Genomic DNA, 17,641 nt, shown 5'->3' on the forward strand with positions numbered 1-17,641 from the left:
CCTGCCCTTCAACACAAGGGTCCAGGGTTATAACAAAACACAGTAACACATTGATAACATCTGTTAAAATAATTTACTTTTTTTTAAAATCAGGTAAGTATTCAGAAAAATATTTTCTTTCATTTATTATTGTGTTTAATAACATTACTGCAGCCCTCCAAGGAGCTCAAGGTGGCGTACAAACATGGTTCTCCCCCTCTCCATTTTATCCTCACAACAACCCTGTGAGGTAGGCTAGGTTGAGACAGTGACTTGCCCAAGGCCACCCAGTGAGCTTCATGGCCAAGCAGGGATTTGAACCCTGGTTCCCCAGTCCAACACTCTGACCACTACACACCACCACTTTCCATACTTAATGGCATTTATGCTGCAGTCCTTAACTTGCTTACAAGGGAATGTGTTCCACTAAAGTTGTTACTTTCCATTGAACTCAAGGTTTCCATTTAACTTGGCACTTGTTTTTGTCTAAACTAAGGGTGCTTCCACATTTGAGCATTTTTTAGCAGTTAATCCACTCCCCCCCCTTCAAATTAGACTGGAGTATTTTAATTTATACCCAAGGAGCAACTTCGGTCTTTTGCATCCATACCAGCTGGTGTTCCCTTTTGTATTTGTCCCTGCCCTCTAATTTGTTGATTCTATTATGCCAATTAATTTTATTATTTATTTTTTTCAATTTATATACCGCCCTTAGCAGAATAGCTCTCAGGGCGGTGAACAAACAAGATAAAATACAATATATCATAATAAAAATCATAAAAACATATACAAACAAACAACAAAAAACACTACAAAAACACAATACGACAAAAATTAAAAATACGGATTAAAAGATTAAAATGGTTAAGAAAATTAAAATGCCTGGGAGCATAAAGTTCTTTACCTGGCGCCGAAAAGATAAAAGTGTAGGCGCCAGGCGTACCTCTTTGGGGAGGCTGTTCCACAACTCAGGGGCCACCACAGAAAAGGCCCTAGATCTAGTAACCACCCTCCGGGCTTCCCGATGGGTTGGTACCCAGAGGAGGGCCTTAGATTCTGAACGAAGTGAACGGGTAGGTTCGTATCGAGAGAGGCATTCCACAAGGTATTGAGGTCCCACGCCGTGTAAGGCTTTATAGGTAAGAACCAGCACCTTGAATCTCGCCCGGAAGCAAATAGGAAGCCAGTGCAGACGCGCCAAGACAGGTGTTATATGCGAAGACCGACTGGTCCTCGTCAGTAGTCTGGCAGCTGCGTTCTGCACCAGCTGAAGCTTCCGAATTGTCTTCAGGGGCAGCCCTACGTAGAGCGCATTACAGTAATCCAATCTTGAAGTTACCAGAGCGTGAACAAGTTCCGACAGGGCATGTGAGCAGGAAGCTGTGCGCACACCTTGGTTTTTTTTTTTTTAATTCCCTACCCAGGAAGTGTGCAAAAGCACACAGTCCGGCAATTGTAAATTCTCAGCACACACTTTTCAGATTAACACTGCTGCTCAACAACTGGCACAGTCATTTGTAATGTGGTTTGCTCATATGGTTTTCTAGCTTTGTGCAAATCAGAGGGATCAAAAGATTGTTATGTGCCTCCATTCAGGAGCCCTCCAGAGATACAAACATGGCTGGAACAGGAATGAAAGCACAGAGTGGGTGTGAAAGAGAGTTGCAGGAGCCAAAAGCGAGAGTTGATCCACCCATCAGAAAACACGGAAACATCTGTAACCATGAGTGGAGCAATTTGGAGTCTCATTTCCCCCAATTTACATCGATGACATATTAGAAGAGGCATTAATTCCCTCTTCTCTGACAGGGAAGGAAAGAATGCCTCATCTGCAGAAGAGGAGCCTGGTGGATCAGGCCAATGGCCCATCCATTCCAACATTCTGTTCTCACAGTGGCCAAAAATAACACCCACCACCAAGCCTGTGTGGCATTGTGGTTAGAGTATTAAACCTGGACTTGGGTTCAAATCCCCACTCAGCCATGAAGCTCACTGGGACTGCTTGAGCCGGTCTCTCTCTCTCTCTCAGCCTAACCTACCTTACAGGGTTGTTGAAAGGATAAAAATTAATGGGGAGAGAACCATGTGCCTTGCTTTACATGAGCTCCCTGGAGGAAAGGGTTGAATATAAGTGTAAAACAGAAGATAACAAAGAAGACTTGTTCCCTTGCTTTGCACCATTCGCAAGTCATTCAGATTGTAAGTTTGGTAATAGAGCTACCATCACTACTAGCAACAATCCAAACATCTGGTGAAGGATCTGGAACCCTCCCCCAATGCATAGATAGGAAGCTGCCTTATACCAAGTCACACCATTAGTCCAGCTAGCTCAACACCGTCTACACTAACTGGCAGTTGCTCTCCAAGGATTCAAACTGGAGTCTTTTCTGAACCCTATGTAGAGATGCTGGGGATTGAACCTGGGACCTTCTGCGTGCAAAGCAGATGCTCTACCACTGAGCTATGGCCCATCCCCAATTTGTAGGATTCTTCCAATCACCACCCCAATAGCTATCAACAAGAACATAGCAACTCTTGTTTGGTTAAAATCTATTTAATGCACAACATTTGTGAAACTCTTTCAGTTGGATCCATGAACTTCATAACACTGGTTCCACCTCTCACCCCCAGTAGCTGCAAAGATGTCTTCTTTCTGATGATGCAGTGTTATCAGTTCCCAGGTACAGGAGACCTAAATCTTATAGGAACAGTCAACGTGAGGTTTGCCCCCCAACAAAGGATTTCAAATGACCAATGAAAAATCATGTTAGGCCACAATATGGAGTCTCTCTGGCTTTCAAGAGACCTTGAGAAGAGTAAGAGCCAATGACAGTCCCACCTCTCCACAACATAGTAAAGATCCTTTGACAAACCTTTTCTACATTTATTCACAATATATTTTCAACAAAATGATGGAGAACTAGCAGGAACCTTTCAGACATGCGTTCTTGGTTGCGTACGAAAAGTTGTATTTTTGTCAAAGCCGTTTCAAAATTCCAAGCATTGACGATACAGCATTTTTGACGTAGTTTCTCCACTATGTGAATTCTCCAGATGAAGTAAGTTGTGAACTTTGGCAAAATGTCTTTCCATACTCCCGAGTATTCATATGGTTTCTCCCACATGGGTTTTTTGATGGGAAATAAGAGAGTCACCTCGACCAAAGCACCTTCCACACACTGAACATTTATATGGTTTCTCCCCTGTGTGGATTCTCTGATGGGAAGTAAGGTTGCTGCTTTGACTAAAGCTCTTTCCACACTCCAAGCAGCTATATGGCTTCTCCCCTGTGTGGGTTCTTTGATGTAAGGTAAGATGTGCACTCCGACTGAAAGTCTTTCCACACTCCAAGCATTCAAATGGTTTCTCTCCTGTATGCATTCTCAGATGTGAAGTAAGGTTTCCACTGAAATTAAAGCTTTTTCCACATGCCAGGCATTTATGTGGTTTCTCTCCTGTGTGAATTCTTTGATGTGAAATAAGGTGTTTACTACAATTGAAGCTCTTATCACATTCTAAGCATTTATAAAGTATCTTGCCCGTGTGAACTCTTTGATGCCTAGTAAGATGTGTGCTCCGATTGAAGCTCTTTCCACACTCTAAACATTTATATGGTTTCTCACTTGTGTGCTGCATCCTCTTATGTTGTATAAGTCTTGACTGATCACCAAAGCTCTTGCTACAGCTGGAACATTTAAACAGCTTCTCAGTAATGTGGATTCTTTTATGGGAAATAAGGCGTGTGCTTCGATAGAAGCCCTTTCCACACTCTGAACATTTATATGGTTTCTCCCCTCTGTGAAGTCTTTGATGCAAAATAAGGTAGTCACCTCGACTGAAGCTCTTTCCACACTCAAAGCATCTAAAGGGTTTCTCTCCTGTGTGGGTTCTTTGATGTCTGTTTAGGTCTGATTTACAGCTGAAGTTTTTGCCACACACGGGGCACTTATTCCCAGCATAGTCTTCCACAATAATGTTTTCAACTCTTTCCACAGACACCTCACTTGATTCCTCCACATTCTCAGTCCAGTACACATCTCCTGGAGGAATAAAGAGAGAAATCTTACCCAAGGGAAGTACTGGTTACATGGGACAGTTATTAGCCCAGTCTTTGCCTTTTGACTCCTGTTGGTTCTATGGTAAATTTATAACAAGGGCTGAGAATCTGTGGCCCCCCAGTTGTTGTTGGACTCCAATCAGCCCCACCAAATAGCATAGCCAATGGTCAGGGATAAAGGGAGCTGGAGTCCAGCAACATCTGGAGGGTCATAGGTTCCTCATCCATTTTATCACCTGAAATTAGAGGTGGCTAACCCCCGTCTAGGAGCCTAATCTGCCCCCTGAACATTTTTCTCCGTCCCCACTCCAAGACCAAAGCAATTCTGGAGTCAAAAAGTGGCAAAAAGAAAAAAAATAGAGGAGACACGGCACTCAAGTGGGTGAAGAGATTTAAACCTTTCTGCCCAGCCCAGCAGTAAGTGGGAGCAAGCATCACCCTCCCAATGAGCGACTTCCCATCTTCCTTCTTCAGCTCTATGTCCTTTTCATAGAACTAGAAGAGGAGGTGGGAAAGAGTGTCAGCTTCCATCATTCCTCAGCTCTATGACCTTTTCATAGAACTGACAGAGGAAGTGGGAAAGAGTGTCACTCTTCCAGCTTCCTTCTTCAGCTCTATGTACTTTTGGGGGGAGAAATAGGCAACCACCTTCTCCATCTCATGACCAAGGCTGCAGTGAGTGGGGGTTCAGAGATTTCATGAACCCACACACACCACATTAGCAACCCCTGCATAAATTGTTTAGAGGTGTAAAAAACTATACTAAGCGGTATAATAGTCTTTATAAATACATATAATGAACAACTCTCAGCCAGCTCAGATGGGAAGGAACCATTCTCTTGAGATCTTCCTGGGGAACGCTGCGGCCCGGCTTCCAAAGCGAGGCATTCCTCCACCACGATCCTTCTCACGCCCAAATCTTGTTTAAGGGAGAGAAATGTACACATTTTACTCATTTAAAATATTTATACCTCACCTGCCAAGAGAGCTCAAGGCGGCAAACGGCAGTTAAATTAAAACCATGTTACAAGCAAGAAACATTAATAAATAGCAAGGAATAAAAAAAGAGTATTAAATCAGTGATTTAGGCCTTGTCTGCACTATGCATTTAAAGTAATTTTATACCACTTTAAGAAGTCCTGGCTTCCCCCAAAGTATCCTAGGAACTGTAGTTTGTTAAGGGTGCTGAATATTGTGAGGAGACCGCTATTCACAGGGCTACAACTCCCAGAGTGGTTTAACAATCAGTCAGTCCCTCTGCCTTCTGTCCTCCCAGTCCTAATGGTCACCAACCACTTTGTTGTTGTTATGTGCCTTCAAGTCGATTACAACTTAAGGTGACCCTATGAATCAATGACCTCCAAGAGCATCTGCCGTGAACCACCCTGTTCAGATCTTGTAAGTTCAGATCTGTGGCTTCCTTTATGGAATCAATCCATCTCTTGTTTGGCCTTTCTCTTTTTCTACTCCCTTCAGTTTTTCCCAGCATTATTGTCTTTTCTAGTGAATCGTCTTCTCATTATGTGTCCAAAAAATGATAACCTCAGTTTCATCATTTTAGCTTCTAGTGATAGTTCTGGTTTAATTTGTTCTAACACCCAATTATTTGTCTTTTTCACAGTCCATGGTATGCGCAAAGCTCTCCTCCAACACCGCATTTCAAATGAGTTGATTTTTCTCTTATCCGCTTTTTTCACTGTCCAACTTTCACATCCATACATAGAGATCAGGAATACCATGGTCTGAATGATCCTGACTTTAGTGTTCAGTGATACATCTTTGCATTTGAGGACCTTTTCTAGTTCTTTCCTAGCTGTCCTCCCCAGTCCTAGCCTTCTTCTGATTTCTTGACTATTGTCTCCATTTTGGTTAATGACTGTGCCTAGGTATTGATAATCCTTGACAAGTTCAATGTCCTCATTGTCAACTTTAAAGTTACATAAATCTTTTGTTGCCATTACTTTAGTCTTCTTGACATTTCGCTGTAGTCCTGCTTTTGTGCTTTCCTCTTTAACTTTCATCAGCATTCATTTCACATCCTTACTGGTTTCTGCTAGTAGTATGGTATCATCTGCATATCTTAAATTATTGATATTTCTCCCTCCAATTTTCACACCTCCTTTATCTTGGTCCAATCCATATGATATGTTCTGCGTATAGATTAAACAAGTAGTGTGATAAAATACACCCTGTCTCATACCCTTTCCGACTGGGAACCAATCGGTTTCTCCATATTCTGCCCTTACAATAGCCTCTTGTTCAGGTTGCGCATGAGGACAATCAGATGCTGTGGCACCCCCATTTCTTTTAAAGCATTCCACAGTTTTTCATGATCTACACAGTCATGATCTACACAATCATGAAACACATATAATGCACAGGGTAATTTCTTTCTGAAATTCCTTGGTCCGTTCCATTATCCAAAGTATGCTTGCAATATGATCTCTGGTGCCTCTTCCCTTTCTAAATCCAGCTTGGACGTCTGGCATTTCTCACCCCATATATGGTAAGAGCCTTTACTGTAGAATCTTGAGCATTACTTTACTTGCATGGGATATTAAGGCAATAGTTCTTAATTACTGCATTCCCTGGGATCCCCTTTCTTTGGAATTGGGATGTATATTGAACGCTTCCAGTCTGAGGGCCATTGTTTAGTTTTCCATATTTGCTGATAAATTTTTGTCAAAATTTATTGAGTATTCATTCCGATTTGTTTATGGGGAGTTTAGACCACATCAGTTATTAACTGAGCATTCATTCTTGACTTGTCTATGTGGAGGTTAGATGATGTCAGCTACTTATTGAGCATCCATTTTTGATTTGTTCACAGGGAGATTCAACGATGTGATGTCAAGCAAATGCTCATTCCACGCTTTCCAGTGCATCTTCCCACCAGAGGGCATGCATCTGGTGATGGGCCACAGAGAGAGATCAGATTCTACTGGAGTACCACCCGCCCTGCTGCCCTTCTTGACTGAGTTGAGCTGCTGTGATGTCACAGAATGCTCTCAAACAGCCCACCAGCCAAAGATATCCCTGCATGTGGGATGCTATCAAGAAATAAAAGCGGCATCATAAGAAACAAATTCTAGGACCATCTGTAGAACAGTGGGAGCACTACTGAATTTATCTCCAACCCCCTTTCCTTAGAGAAACCCAAAGACTCCAAAGATTCAGAGCTCCCTAAAAGATGTGAAGGAGGTGCAGAGGAGCTCAGGCCAGGCAAAAACTTGAGCCCACACAAAAAAAGGCATATCCCTCCTTACCAGGCAGGCTGGCCTCTCCATCATCAATTTCCTGCTTGATTACTACGCAAAGGTGCCCCTCTTCAGAGGCCCATGGATCCGAGTGATTTGCACCCTCCTCCTCAAATACCATCTGCAACAGTGGAGAGCAAGCGTTTCAGGAGAAAGCACCCACCTGGTGCCCTTCAGAATGATGTTGTTGGACTCCAACTCCCATCCCAGTCAGCACAGCCAATGGTCAGAAATGAGGGAAGATGTAGTCCAACAACATCGCAAGCAGAGGTGGAGAACCTCAGGCCCAGAGGCCAAATGCGGCCCTCCAGGGCTCTCTATGTGGGCCTCGGGACTCTCCCCAGGCCATACCCCCCATCAGCTCTGTGCTGCACTCTCCTCAAGTGTTTTCCACTTCTCTGGAAAGTGTTGATGACTCTTGTTAGCTCTGATGGATAGACAGAGAGAGAGAGAGAGAGAGAGAGAGAGAGAGTTTATCTCTGGAAACTTCTGACTTTTGTGCGGCTGGGGCATAGGCAACCATACAAATGGGTCACATCCATTGCTCCACCCACTTTGGCCCCACCCACCACTGGTATGTGGCCCCCAGAAGGTTCCTCACTAAGAAATGTGGCTCTTGGTCAGAGAAGATTCCCCACCTTTGATCTAAAGAGCTACAGGGAAGGCAAGGGTTAGGGTTAGAGTGACAAGGCCAAGAGGGGGAGCGTCAGAACTAAAGGCCTGATCCTGTCCCCCACTCTACTTAAAAGCAAGTGCTACTGGGTTACTCCCAGGTAAATTGGGTTAAGACTGCACCCTGAGCGTCACGTTTGTGTTCATCCTCTTGCAAGGAAGGAAAATAGGCCTCGATGGCATTTACTGCAGCAAGAGCTGTTTTAGCAACGACTGAACTGCCTCAGGGCCAAACCTAGGCATGACAGGCTTGTCATGAAGCTCACCCTTGCGCAGCTGTTGTTTTTTAATTCAGTGGCTGGCACAGGCCCTGCCAAGCTGGATTGGGACCACGGCAGTGGGGGATGGATGTTATGCCTTTGCCCTCACTGCAACCGCATTTGGTACACACACCCCCACTGCAAATAAGAGGAGCAGAAGATTGATTCCAATTAGGAACGCAGCAGGGACAAGCTGTTGAAAGCCCCCATGCAGACCTGATTTGGCTCACACACATCCCCACTATTCCACAGTCCACATTTGGTTCACACACAATATGTCACAGTTTGGATTTGGCTCAAACCACCTCCCCACACACACACACACATTATGCCTCACCCCGATTTGACTCACACATATCCCCATCATGCCACAGCCCTGCTTTGGCACAGACACACACACCCCATGATGCCAGAGTTTGGATTTGGCTCCACCCTCCCTCCGGTCCTTTAAAGCTACGTATGAGCAAACCATGCAGCATCACCCCTAGCTTGGCTCTCAGGTAACAGTCCAGGAGACGGAGGCAAAAGGCTCAGCCCAATATGGCCTGAAGCAGTCCTTCTCTGCCCTCCACCTCCCTGGCCCTCTGCCACACACTCACAGCCCAATGAAACAGCCTCACCTGTTTTTCCTCTCTCTCAGCCTCTCGCTGGCTCATCAGGAAATCCTCAGCCAGGGCCACGGCCTGGGAGCAGGTCTCCGGCCCACCATCCCTGACCCAGGTCTGCATTTCCGAGGGAAGGATGGCCAGGAACTGCTCTAGGATCAGCAGATCCAGGATCTGCTCCTTGGAGTACCTCTCCACCTTCAGCCAACCCTGGCAAAGCTCCTGGAGCCGGCTGTAGGCCCCTCTTGGCCCCTCGGCCTCCTGGTAGCAGAAGGACCTGAAGCGTTGACGACTCTTCTCCCTCCTGATGCCACCCCATCGCAAGATGGCTGCCTTCACCTTCCCATAATCCTCTCTGTCTCCAGCCTCCAGCCTGCTAAAGGCCTGCTCTTGTTCTCCACTGAGGGCTGGCAGAAGTCGGGACGCCCATTCTGCCTTGGGCCACCGGAAGGCTTTGGCCACTTGCTCAAAGGAGGCCAGGAAGGCCTTTGCGTCATCCAACAGCCTGGGCTCCTCCGGCAACAGTGGTGTTCTCAACCCTGAGTGGGGTGACTCAGATGTCTTCAAGAACTCCTGTAAATTAAAGATATATTCAAGTCATCAAAGTTGATATGAATGAAAAAGGGAAGCTACTTGAGGATCAAAGCCAGTGTGAAGTAGTGGTTAGAGTGTTGGACTAGGACCTGAACGACTCAAGGTTCAAATCCCCACTGGGTGACTTGGGCCAGTCACTGTCTTCTTTCAGCCTAACCTACCTCACAGAGTTATTGTGAAGATAAAATGGAGAGAGGGGAGAACCATGTACACCATCTTGGATTCCTTGGAGGAAAGGTGGAATATAAATGTAGCCATAATGATAATAATAATGATATTCTCTCTCTCTCTCTCACACACACACACACAATCGCAACAAATTGGTGTCACCTGGTTATCCTGCCCCTTTGCCTCTCGTGGTCTCAGGAGGAAATCCTCGGCCAGGTGCACCACCTGGGAGCAGGTCTCTGGGCCCTGTTCCTTCACCCAGCTCTGGATCTCCAATGGTAGGATGGTCAGGAATTGCTCCAGGATCAACAGCTCCAGGATCTGCTCCTTGGTGTGTGTCTCGACCTTCAGCCACCTGTCGCAAAGTTCCTGGAGCCGACTGTAAGCATCTTTGGGCCCCTCGGCCTCCTGGTAGCAGAAACGCCTGAAGTGTTGACGCTGCTCTTCCTTGCTCATGGCGTCCCCTCGCAAGATGGCTGCCTTTACCTTCCCATAATCCTCTCTGTCTCTGGCCTCTAGGCTGCTGAAAGCCTGCTCGGCTTCCCCGCTGATTGCTGGCAAAAGTCGGGCCGCCCACTCTTCCCAGAGCCACTGACAGGCTTTGGCCACTTGCTCGAAGGAGGCCAAGAAGGCCTTCGCGTCGTCCCATGGCTCCTTTGAGGACAGTGGATTCCCCCAGTCAGACTGAGGTGACTCCGTTTTCTTCAGGAACTCCTGCCATGGGGCTTCCGTAGACTGAAGGGGCTCCTCACCTGGTTCCTGCTTCACCTGTCCTCCTGGAAATCTTTGCCCCAAGTCCTTGATGTTCCCATCCTGGAGGACATCGGTGCCTTTTGCTTTTCCTTCCGATGCCTCCTGTAACGTGTCTCCAGTGGGATCCTGATTCCCCATTTTCATTCTTGAGTGTCTTTACAAAGAGAATGGTGCGTAACAGACAATTCTAGAATAAATGTCATGTGATCAAAACAGGTGTCCTGAGCTTCCGTCTGGAGAAAGAAAAAAGGACAACCAAAAGAAGGAGAAAGAGAATGAATGAAAATTTTCCAGCATTTTAGTGCGAATTCCTCCCAATAAACACATTTTTCTATGCAGTTTTGACCAACGCACACATTTTTTGCAAGCAATCTCTCATAATGCACTTTGTAGGTTATTTTCACTAATATACTCATTTTTATGTACACCTTCCTCTACTCTATGCATTTTTGTAAACAACATTTGGTTGGAGAACTGCATAGCAACATTCGGATAAGTGCGATTTATCTGATATCATTTCTAGTTAAAATGTCTGGTAGCAGGGAAGACTGTTCTCTGCACTGCCTCACTGCACATCCTATTTCATTCATTGATTCCATTGTTACCCTCCATTCTTCCATATAGCTGAAAACGGCATTCATCCCATTCTATCCTCACAACAACCTAATGAGGTAGGTCAGGCGGGAGGGGGGGGAGACGGCTAGCTCAATATTGTCTACACTGACTGCCAATGGCCCTCCGGGGTTTCAGGCAGAGGTCTCTCCCAGCCCTACCTGGAGATGCCAGGGATTGAACCTCAGGCCTTCTACATGCAAAGCAGGTGCCTTCCCACTGGCCTATAGTCTCTTCCCTTCAAGACAAAGTAAGATTCCAGTCCTCATGGTTCCAAATGAAGGGCAGCCAGCGTGGTGTAGTGGTTAAGAGTGTGACACCCTTAACCACTACGCCACCGTCTGTGTCCAGCCGCTATTAAAGAAGACACAAAAGCTTGGTCACTAAAAAAAGTTAGCAACCCTATCAGAGATGCATACCCCAGGCTACATGACATTTGGGTATATATATATTTCCTAAACAAAAACATAACTCTGGGCGCTTCCAAACTGTTGCTTGTTCCAGGTGGGATTCAATCACATACCAGCAAATTCAGGTTATACAATTACAACTGATATGGGGGCACTTCCAGACAACCTACTTATTGAGCATGGCTGCAACCTTTTTCAACCAATGTGCCTCCAGATGCTGTTGGACCACAACTCCCATCAGCCTCAGACAGCATTGCCAATGGTCAGGAAAGATGGGAGTTGTGGTCCAACAACATCTGGAGGCACACTGGTTGGGAAAGGCTGGGTTAGAGTGTCAGACTGGGATCTGGAGGACCCAGCGTGAAGCTCACTAGATTATCTTGCGCCAGTCACCGACTCTCACCTTAACCTACCTCACAGGATTGTTGCGAGGATAAAATCGGGAGGGGGAGAACCCTGTTTGTACGCCACCTTGAGCTCCTTGGCGGAAAAGCGTGACGTAAATGTAACAACAGCAGTAACAGAGGAGCTGTTCCAATAGGAACAGAGAGAGCTGTCTGACACGGAGTCAGCCCATTGGTCCATCTGACTGGCAGGGGCTTTCCAGGGTTTCAGGCAGGGCACATTCCCAGCCCTACTTGGAGATGCCATTGGGGACTGAACTTTTGACACGCAAAGCTGGCGCTCTACCCACTGAGCTACGGCTCTTCCCCCGCAAAAGGGAGGAGGTTTTATCTCGTTTTCCTGATCAAGAAGGTGCTGTAGAAAGGACCCTGATGTACCGGGACCAAAAGAGCCGGGGAAGGAAATGAAGGAGTTGGGGGGTCTCTCTCCTCCGTACCCCCTCCCAATTGCCCCCCTCTCTCCAGCCGCTCCGCGCTCACCGCCTCACCCCCCGAGTCCACACTCTTTTTCCTCCTTTCTGCAGCCGCTGGAAGGCAAGCACAGCCCAAAGCGACCCCCCCCCCCGCATAACAGGCAGGAACACGGGCCCTTCCCTATCGCCTCCCCCTCCTCCTCGTCTCCCTGCGGTCTTTTCTAGGAAGCGAAGCTCGCTTGGTTTAACCCCTTTGAAGCACTTGGGTCTGAAAACGGCCCTAGGCCGCTGGACACGGACCTCTTGCTGACTCCCTTCCCCCTGCACAACTTTGAAAGATACAGAAGACCTCTTGGTTGCCAGGCCCGGCCTCCAAGAGGTGTTCTGTATCTTTAAAAGTTGTGCAAGGGGAAGGAAGAATTCCACCTTGTGGTTTTCCCCATTACAGGGTTGCAAGAACACCTGCACTTGGCTGACCTTCTCTTCTAAAGATACAGGATCAGGCCATGGACCTGACATCTCTATGTGGCAGACCATTTAAGTAGCATCCCCCCCCCGCCTTATCTAGCCATCGTCATGTGCTGTGTCAGATGCTGTGTGGTTTTTAATTGTTTCTATTATTGCTTCTTTCAATTCTTCAGGGGTGGAGCCGTCTGGGGTCGCGAGGGGGGATTGTCATCGTAGACCCCTTGGTTTTCGGGATCAGGATCCCAGCCAGGTCCCTCTGTATGAGCCAATCAGCATCATAAGGGAGCATGTTAGCCCCTGAGAAGAGATCTTGTCCTTTCATGCTGATTGGAACCTACCAGAGTAAACGGAGGTGAGTCAGGTATTTAGAAGACTCTTCTCACTAAGTAACACACAGCCTCCCCTTTCATGCTGATTGGCTCCTAGGGAGGTCTGTTGTAGTGGAGTGTGGATGGATGAAGGAAAGGGGGTGTGATGTGACTATCATGAAGGGACCCTGCACTTCTGAATTTGCACTACACTGCTGATAGTATTATATTACCATGTGAAATCCCATAGAATTCAATTTGTAAGCGTTCTTCAACAGACATGTGGCGGACCACCTGTATGAAGTTCAGGGGGCACAGCTTGGGAGCCCCTGGTGTAAAGGAAGTATCCAAATATCTGAAAGGCTGTCATGTTTTGTTTATTTTTGTCACATTTTTTTATTTGCAGATGTAACAATGAAAGGAAAGAAGAAAACAAAGAAAAATAATGAAATAAAATAAAAAATACTGAAGGTACAAAAAAGAAAAAAGAAAGAAAAATATATATGAACATTAATAATAACAACAATAAACCACCATCAGTTTACATTACAGATACAGTACCCATAGAACTGTAGAATTTGAAGGGACCTATAAGGCCATCCAGTCCAACCCCCTGCTCAATGCGGGAATCCCATCAGAGCATACATCTTGAGTTAAGCATATAAATTAATATAAGCCCTCCAGAGATGTCCAAATAGGTTTCCACTCAAAACTGACATCTATATGAAATACATTCAAATGTCGCCAGGGCAGTGAGGTCTTCAGTCCATTGCATGATGGATGGTGGGTGTTTACCCTTCCAGGCTATGAAGTCTCATAACAACCATAAGGACTTGCAAAGTACACTTTTGTTGTCCGGCTGTTAACCGCCATCTCTCAGGAATGTAATTTAAATGTGCATGAACATCTGCGTATCAAAGATTTTGCCAGTACAAAATCAATACAGCTAACAACTTCAAACTAGAAACTAGACATCACTGGGCAAGCCCTTAGCTGTCATGCAGGCAACGGGAGAAGATCTGGGGTCCTTCCAGCATATTGCTTTTGGAGTGGAGGTTCACCTACAAATCAGCAAATTCAGGTTGCAGATTTATTTATTTATTTATTAATATTTGATTTATATCCTGCCCTTCATAAAAACAAACTTTAAAACACATTCAAACAAAACATCTTTAAAAACATTTCTTAAAAAAAGCTTTCAAAACATCATCTAAGATTAAAAACATTTTAAAACAGAAGGTTTAAGAACATATTAAAAAGCAATTCCAACACAGACACAGATTGGGATAAGGTCTCAACTTAAAAGGCTTGTTGAAAGGAAGGTCTTAATAGGCACCGAAAAGATAACAGAGATGGTGCCTGCCTAATATTTAAGGGGAGGAAATTCCACAGGGTAGGTGCCGCCACACTAAAGGTCCGTTTCCTATATTATACAGGACGGACCTCCTGATAAGATGGTATCTGCAGGAGGCCCTCACCTGCAGAGCGCAGTGATCGACTGGACATATAAGGGATAAGATGGTCTTTCAGGTATCCTCATCCCAAGCTGTATAGGGCTTTGTACACCAAAACTAGAACCTTGAATTTGGCCTGGTAGCAAATGGGCAGCCAGTGCAATTCTTTCAGCAGCGGGGTGACATGTTGGTGATACCCTGCCCCAGTGAGCAGTCTTGCCGCTGCATTTTGCACCAGCTGCAGCTTCCGGACCAACCTCAAGGGCAGCCCCACATAAAGTGCATTACAACAGTAATCCAGCCTGGAGGTTACCAGTGCGTGGTCAACAGTGGTCAGGCTATCCCGGTCCAGAAATGGCTGCAGCTGTCTTAACCAGCCTGGTCCTTTGAAGAAAGGCTGTAGCTTGGTGATAGAATCATAGAATAGTAGAGTTGGAAGGGGCCTATAAGGCCATCAAGTCCAACCCCCTGCTCAATGCAGGAATCCAAATCAAAGCATTCCCGACAGATGACTGTCCAGCTGCCTCTTGAATGCCTCCAGTGTCTGAGAGCCCACTACCTCTCTAGGTAATTGGTACCATTGGCATATGGCTCTAACACTTAGGAAGCTTTTCCTGATGTCCAGTCGAAATATGGCTTCCTGCAACTTGAGCCCATTATTCCGTGTCCTGAACTCTGGGACGATCGAGAAGAGATCCCAGCCCTCCTCTATGTGACAACCTTTCATGTACTTGAAGAGTGCTATCATATCTCCCTTCAGTCCTCTCTTCTCCAGGCTAAACACACCCAGTTCTTTCAGTCTCTCCTCACAGGGCTTTGTTTCCAGTCCCCTGATCATCTTTGTTGCCCTCCTCTGAACCCGTTCCAGTTTGTCTGCATCCTTCTTGAAGTGCGGAGACCAGAACTGGACACAGTATTCAAGATGAGGCCTAACCAGTGCTGAATAGAGGGGAACTAGTACTTCACGCGATTTGGAAACTATACTTCTGTTAATGCAGCCTAATATAGCATTTGCCTTTTTTGCAGCCACATCACTGTTGGCTCATATTCAGCTTGTGATCAACGACAATTCCAAGATCCTTCTCACATGTCGTACTGCTGAGCCAAGTATCCCCCATCTTATAATGTGGATTTGGTTTCTTTTTCCTAAGTGTAGAATTTTGCATTTATCCCTGTTGAATTTCATTCTGTTGTTTTCAGCCCAATGCTCCAGCCCATCAAGGTCCCTTTGAATTTTCTTTCTGTCTTCCACGGTATTAGCTATGCCCCCCAATTTTGTATCATCTGCAAATTTGATAAGAATGCTTTGTACCTCCTCATCCCAGTCGTTAATCAAAATGTTAAAGAGCACTGGGCCCAGGACCGAGCCCTGTGGTACCCCACTCGTTACTTCCGCCCAGTGTGAGAAGGAAACATCTATAAGCACTCTTTGAGTACGATTCTGGATCCACCTGTGGATCCACCTGATAGTTGTTCCATCCAGCCCACATTTAGTTAGCTTGCTAATCAGAATATCATGGGGCACTTTGTCAAAAGCTTTGCTGAAGTCGAGATATATTGTGTCCACAGCATTCCCACAATCTACAAGGGAGGTTACCCGATCAAAAAATGAGATGAGATTAGTTTGGCAGGATTTGTTCTTCATAAATCCGTGTTGGCTCCTAGTAATCACTGCATTGCTTTCAAGGTGCTTACAGATTGACTGCTTTATAAAATGCTCCAGTGTTTTTCCAGGGATTGATGTTAGGCTGACTGGTCTGTAGTTCCCCGGTTCCTCCTTCTTGCCCTTTTTGAAGATAGGGACAACATTAGCCTCCTCCAGTCATCCGGCATTTCACCAGTCCTCCATGATTTCGCAAAGATAATAGACAGCAGTTCTGAGAGTTCTTCAGCCAGTTCCTTCAATACTCTAGGATGCAGTTTATTGGGCTGTGGAGATTTGAACTCATTCAAAGTGATTAGGTATTCCTTGACCATTTGTCTATCAATCTCAAGCTCCAATCCTGCCCCTTCTACTTCATGTTTCCCGGGAGGGTCATAGACCCTTTTTTGGGAGAAGACTGAGCCAAAGTAGGAATTGAGCACTTCTGCCTTTTCTTTGTCATCTGTTATCATTTTGCCATCCTCATTGAGTAGCTGTGCCACCATTTCTTTTCTCTGACTTTTACTATGGACATACCTGAAGAAAGCTTTCTTGTTGCTTTTAGCATCCCTCGCTAGCCTCAGCTCATTCTCAGCTTTAGCCTTCCTGACACCATCCCGGCAATTCCGTGATACCTGCCTGTACTTTTCCTTTGTGGCCTTCTTTCCACTTCCTGTATGTGTCCATTTTTGTCTCAGGTCATCTCTAAGCTTTTTGTGAAGCCACATTGGCTTCTTCTGTTGTTTCCCCCCTTTTTTCCTTGTTGGAATTGCTTGCCATTGCGCTTTTAAAATTTCCTTTTTTAGAAACTCCCACCCATCTTGGACTCCTTTTCTCATTAGGATGGCTGGCCATGGAACCGTACTTACAATTGTTCTGAGTTTATGATAATCAGCTTTCCTGAAGTCCAGGGTGCGCGTATGGCTACTCTCAGCTTTCGCTTCTGTTAAAATCAAGAATTCAAGTATGGTGTGGTCACTTTTCCCCAGAGTTCCCGTAACTGCCACTTCACCAAACCATCTCTATTGGTTAGAATCAAGTCCAGGATAGCTGATCCTCTGGTTGCTTCCTCTACTTTCTGTAGGAGGAAGTTATCTCCAACACAAGTGAGAAATTTCTTGGAGGGGCCGTGTTTGGCAGAATTTGTCTCCCGACAGATATCGGGATAATTGAAATCCCCCATTACTACTACATCATGCCTCCTTGAAACATTGGCAATTTGCTTTCCAAAAGTTACATTCTCGTCTTCTCCTTGATTGGGTGGTCGGTAGTAGACTCCAAGCACCACATTCCTTTTATTACTTGACCCATTAATTTTAATCCAGATACTCTCGGTGGAGCTACCAAGTTCATCTACCTGTCCAGGGATATATATTTTTAACATATAGTGCAACTCCACCTCCCTTTTTATTCCATCTGTTCTTGAACAAGTTGTATCATTCAATTGCTGTATTCCAGTCATGGGAGTCATCCCACCAAGTTTCAGTTATACCTATCAAGTTGTAATTGCCCTCCTGTATTAAGAGTTCAAGTTTGTCCTGCTTGTTTCCCATGCTCTCCGCATTAGTATACAGACATCAAAGAC

General features: G+C 45.6%; 1 protein-coding gene across 8 annotated transcripts in view; it reads right to left on the reverse strand.

The window, feature by feature from the left end:
- Window positions 1-2,997: 2,997 nt before the first annotated feature.
- The window catches only part of LOC133381284 (zinc finger protein 397-like), a 79,995-nt gene continuing 65,351 nt past the window's right edge, over window positions 2,998-17,641 (reverse strand). For 4 of the 8 annotated variants that reach the window (XM_061620198.1, XM_061620200.1, XM_061620199.1 and 1 more), the window contains exon 9: window positions 10,390-10,578. Coding sequence is in view for 4 of the 8 variants with exons in the window: in XM_061620204.1 (XP_061476188.1) it covers window positions 3,085-4,019; window positions 4,842-4,955; window positions 7,303-7,414; window positions 8,846-9,403; window positions 9,755-10,489 (2,454 nt within the window). In the remaining 4 variants the exon portion in view is untranslated. Of the gene's footprint in view, window positions 4,020-4,841; window positions 4,956-7,302; window positions 7,415-8,845; window positions 9,404-9,754; window positions 10,579-11,780; window positions 12,190-12,251; window positions 12,356-12,484; window positions 12,507-17,641 lie in introns of those variants that run through there. The other 4 variants (XM_061620204.1, XM_061620203.1, XM_061620201.1 and 1 more) reach the window with 4 other exon arrangements.

This window comes from Rhineura floridana, chromosome 3, assembly GCF_030035675.1.
Source record: "Rhineura floridana isolate rRhiFlo1 chromosome 3, rRhiFlo1.hap2, whole genome shotgun sequence".
NCBI classification, from domain to species: domain Eukaryota; kingdom Metazoa; phylum Chordata; class Lepidosauria; order Squamata; family Rhineuridae; genus Rhineura; species Rhineura floridana.